The sequence below is a fragment of the Helianthus annuus genome, chromosome 4 (genome assembly GCF_002127325.2).
Source record: "Helianthus annuus cultivar XRQ/B chromosome 4, HanXRQr2.0-SUNRISE, whole genome shotgun sequence".
Lineage (NCBI taxonomy): Eukaryota > Viridiplantae > Streptophyta > Magnoliopsida > Asterales > Asteraceae > Helianthus > Helianthus annuus.
In genome coordinates, this window is record NC_035436.2 from 168,518,540 (window position 1) to 168,523,908 (window position 5,369).

At 36.9% G+C, this 5,369-nt stretch overlaps 1 protein-coding gene across 1 annotated transcript; it reads left to right on the forward strand.

Annotated features, from left to right (window-relative positions):
* Nucleotides 1-231: 231 nt before the first annotated feature.
* On the forward strand, nt 232-737 carry LOC118491129 (ATP synthase subunit alpha, mitochondrial-like). The gene has a single exon (XM_035988600.1). The coding sequence runs from the start codon at nt 247-249 to the stop codon at nt 694-696; it is 450 nt and encodes a 149-aa protein (XP_035844493.1). The 5' UTR covers nt 232-246; the 3' UTR covers nt 697-737.
* Nucleotides 738-5,369: the final 4,632 nt, after the last annotated feature.

Below are 5,369 nucleotides of genomic sequence, written 5' to 3' on the forward strand. Positions count from 1 at the left end.
CTTCGGCGGTAGTGTAAAATTAGTGTAAATAGCTAAGCTAAGAGAGTGCTCCGGAAGAGCTAATATTCAAAATTATTTCCCTTTCTTTCACCGAGGAGGCTAACTAGATAGATGGTTGGTCTAAGGAAGAGAAGAATATGAGCTATATTTTCATCCCTTTTCAGTGCAAGAAGTCTAACTAGAAAAGGATCTCCCTATTATTTTGAGAAGAGAATTGTTGGTTTGACCGACGAACTACGTGGGAAAATGGACCTTCTTTCTTTTCAGAAAGCATTTTTAAAAGTCAGTCGTGTTGGGTCTGCCGCTCAGTTGAAAACTATGAAACAAGTCTGCGGTAGTTCAAAACTGGAATTGGCACAATATCGCGAAGTGGCCGCCCTTGCTCAATTTGGGTCAGACCTGGATGCTGCGACTCAGGCATTACTCAATAGAGGTGCAAGGCTTACAGAAGTACCGAAACAACCACAATATGCACCACTTCCAATTGAAAAACAAATTTTAGTCATTTATGCAGCTGTCAATGGATTCTGTGATCGAATGCCACTAGACAGAATTTCTCAATATGAGAGAGCCATTTTAAAGAGTATAAAAACAGAATTACTACAATCCCTTTTAGAAAAAGGTGGCTTAACTAACGAAAGAAAAATGGAACCAGATACATTCTTAAAGGAATGCGCTTTGCCTTACACAATATAAAAAAGAAAAAGAGAATAAAAATAGAAAGATGAAGGAACAAACCACTTGCGGTTAATTCGTTGTCATTGGATAAGTTATTAGGAATATGACGGAACGGAAGACCAAGGAAAGAAAGAAGAATGCACCAAAATGCAGGTGCTGCACCAAACACTGGTGGTTCTTTCTTGTTGTAAGTGAATGCAACGAAATTTAAGATTTTCAATACCCATGTTTCCTGAAGCGACACTTTGTTTCACTCCTTTCATTTATACTTTAAGCGCGATTGCTATAATATATACTTCCTTGACCACTTTAAGACAGATCGATCTTAAGAAGATCATTGCTTACTCCTCAGTAGCTCATATGAATCTGGTGACTATTGGTATGTTTAGTCTGAACATACAGGGAATTGGAGGTAGCATTCTACTGATGTTAAGTCATGGACTGGTTTCTTCAACCCTTTTTCTATGTGTTGGTGTTCTATATGACCGACATAAGACTCGACTTGTTAGATATTACGGAGGTTTAGTGAGCGCCATGCCGAATTTCTCTACCGTTTTCTTCTTTTTCACTTTGGCCAATATGAGTTTACCTGGTACTAGCAGCTTTATCGGGGAATTTCTCATCTTAGTAGGAGCTTTCCAAAGAAATAGCTTAGGTCGAGAGAAAAAGGGGCTGGAAAATGTACTTTGATTGAGCTTCAAGGAGTCCCGACGGCCAAAAACAGGAAAAAAAAAACAAAAACAAAAGTCTCCACATTCTTACCGGGCTATCCAGGGATTTTCCTATGATTTTAGAAACTGAAATTTCGATATAGAAGGATCTCATTATTTCTGAATAGATTATAGGATCATTTTCTTTCAAAGATAGTTACATTTTTTGTTCAAATATACATATCTTTATACCTACTTTTCGACCCAAGACCTTACCTTAATCACCGGAAAACCCCTTTTTTTATTTCAAGCTCAGTGGTAGAGCGGTCGGCTGGTAACTGACTAGTCGGGCGTAGGTTCGAATCCTTTCTTTAGACGTCCATCAAAAAAATGTTCAAAGATGAGAGGCTACTACTCGACTCGGTATATTCATAATGTTCTGCCCAAGCTTTGAACTTACTGTATGTATTTTGATTGAACCATCCCAGGGGGTAGGAGACAACCCTCCCTGCCGACCCGTAAGGCCGATCTATGAGGGCAGGTGCTGTCTGGGGACATTTTAAGGGCTGGGCTTGCTTCTCATGAGATTGGGTAAGGGAATCGGAAATGGGCTCATAAACCGGGCTTTTGGGCACACGGAAAAGGGGAAGTGGATGGAGGGTGCTTCTCAGCTAGAGTTGGGGGTGGGGTCGCTATAGTGGCTAGGGTGAGTCTTCCTACACGGCTGGACGCCCGGCTCTAGACGAAGCTGAGGGGATCCTTCCCAGTAAAACGCGGCGTGTTCGAATTCTGATCGCTTTTACGCGAGAAAGGGGGACCACCCTCTAAGCCTAAGTATTCCTCAATGACCGATAGCGTACAAGTACCGTGAGGGAAAGGTGAAAAGAACCCTATTTAGGGAGTGCAATAGAGAACCTGAGATCCGATGCGAACAATCAGTCGAAGGAGCGGAGCTTAGAGCCTTGACTTTCTATATTAGTCAAGCGCACTCTCTGATAAGTTCGGCAGCAAGGAAGTCTATTCCCTTGGATTCTATTTGGATTCCTTACCACCGGGGATTCCCCTATCCTCACAGTAGGAACATACTGAGGCTAAAGTCTAAGTCTTTGTCTTTGAGTAAGTTGCTATTGAGCTCAGCCCCTGGTAACATGCTAAAGAATCATAAGAATCATATCCTGAGGACTAAAGAAAAGCTGCCTTGAAATCGAATCTGAAACTTCGAAATAAAGGCCTGTGAGTTTTGCTTTTCTTCTCTTGTTCTCTTTTCTTAGTTAGGCCCAAGAAAGTACAAGATATATTTGATATACTAAGATGATAGCTAGAGACTAGAGATGAGAGTGCAGGATCTAGATTTGTAATAAATATTCGACTTTGCTTATGCAAACTGTTATGTACCAAAATGATTCGATTGATGGGATTTGGTATGATACTTATGAGATCGATGATATCGATGAGATTGATATTCAAATATTTCTTCTTAGAGCGTATTGATTTGACCCCATAAGCGGGACCACCACCCAATAGCATGTTGCCACCTAGAGAATCTCCTAATTGTTTCACAATCCCTTTCTTTCCGTTGGTCAACAACCAACAAAACAAAATCGTTTAGTTCTTCACTACTCGTACAGGAAGGCCTCTCTTTCTGTATGGGGGGAATGTTTTATTCTCAATCAAGATGCCTCAACTGGATAAATTCACTTATTTCTTTCGCTTTACTATTTTGCCTATTTTCACAATGCTACTCGGACGTTTTCTAGGAACGGGCTGCCCCGGGATTTCCACCCTATTGACTTTATTTTTTTTAATAGTTACCCTCCTCCTGATTTATCGAATGAGAGTTTCGAAGAGAAAGAAGAGTTCTTTTCTTTTCTTCGTAATTCTCATTCTTGGAAAAATTTGACGTTTTTTCGATTTCGTTACCGCTTTTTTATAAAACGTTACCGCTTGACGGTTTTTCTAGATCCGCCAATGAATCCTAACCCAAAAAACACTTTAAATCATGTAACTTGAAGACGACTCGTGTAACCCATTTATCCAAATGAGTCAAACAGGTTGATAGGTTGTACATATTTGTAAACGGGTATAATAAATGGGTTTAACAGGTTGATGGATTTACGTACCTTACAATTTTTAGTTTATATTTTAACTTTAAGCGGTTTGACAACTCGACCTATTTAATTAAAGGAGTTAAGCATGCTAATATAATTTAGTTTGTATTTTAACTTTAAGCGATTTGAGAACTCGACCTATTTGATTAAAAGAGTTAAGCATGCTAATATAAACATGACTCGTTAAATATAACAAGTTAAACGTGTCAACTTGGAATGCTTATTAAATAAGTTAGACTTAATAATCAAAAACCTGTCGTGGTTTGATTTTAGATCGAGTCATCAACGACCCCTCCCGGGTGAACTTATACATTATATATTTTGTATACTTTTTATAATTTTCTTAATAGGTCAGATCAAGCTGTTTAGTTATAACCCATTATTGTATTTATGAATTTGCATGGATTATAAATAGTAATTTTATTATATATATTTAATTTTTCTTTAATAACTTGTATTCATTTAACTTTAAAAGACAACTGAATTCGCATGTGTATACATTTTTCATTTCCTTCTTTGAAATTATGGTTCATTCGGGGTATGAAAAAGGATATTGGTTATTAATAAAATATTAAAAAAAAAATCTTTAGATAAAATTAAGGATTCATACTTGTACATGTTTGATTTGATAAGTTAAATCATCTTTATATCCTGTTACTAAAAGTTGTGAAGCAGGCATGTCATAACATGAGCCTTTGCTTTGTCTGATCGATACTTATTTTCACAGCATAAACTTATTTAGAATATGTTGAGTCACGTTTAAGGTTTCTTAGGGCATGTTTGGCTAAATTTATTTAAGTTAAAAAAGACTTTTGGGAAAAGAATTTATTAACTTATAACTTTTTGAAAAAGAGTTTTTAAAAAAAGTGTTTGGATTAACTTATGTGGTGGAAAAAACCAATAAGTCAATAAGTTGTTTTTAAAAAGTGTTTGGCTTAGCTTATTGATGTAAAATGACTAAAAGCTAATAAATCAATAAGTTAGTTCAAAAAGTCACAACATTCTAACTTTTCAAAAATGACTTTTTATGACTTTTTCTCCTTCTCAAAAAGTCATTTTGAAAAGGACTTTTGCATTTGCCAAACACTAAAACTCCTTATTGGCTTTTTGATTAAGTCAATAAATCAATAAATTGGTTGGAAAAGCTTAGCTAAACATGCTCTTAATCATTTGTGTTGATCATCTATCTCAATTTATGTCATGTTAACTTTATTTATAACATTTTTTAAATTTTTGTTTCTTTTTCAAATAAATGCAGGCCTCTCCTTTCATCCCCTCTCACACAGTGGCGGATCTTGACCAAAAATTTCGAGGGGGCGGAAAATAATGGGACCCAATTTATATATTGTATAAATATTTAGGCAAAATAATTGGGGGGACAATCCTATATAATTTTAAAATTTTCGGTCGAAAAATAGAAAATTTTACACTTCTAACCGAAACATTCGGAGGGGCGAGTGCAACCCCCCCCCCCCACACACTTTACACTAAACTATTTAGGCATGGGACAGAAAGTCATGGGACCCAATTTATATATTGTATAAATATTTAGGCAAAATAATTGGGGGGACAATCCTATAAAATTTTAAATTTTTCGGACGAAAAATAGAAAATTTTACACTTCTAACCGAAACATTCGGAGGGGCGGATGCAACCCCCCCCCCCACTTTACACTAAGCTACGCCACTACTCTCACAGAGACTTCGACGTATATCTCCCCACCCTCCAAATCAGCGCCATATCACTCTACCCTCATCTACTAACCTAATCCATCACCCTATATGGTAATCCCCTGATTAACTGGAAGAAAGACATAGTTGTCATGAATTGAACCATACGAACCACCACCCCGATACCCATAGCTTTAGAGAAGGTCTAATAAATGGATAAATAGTATTGATTATTAATACTTTTTAATATTAGTGCAAGTGTA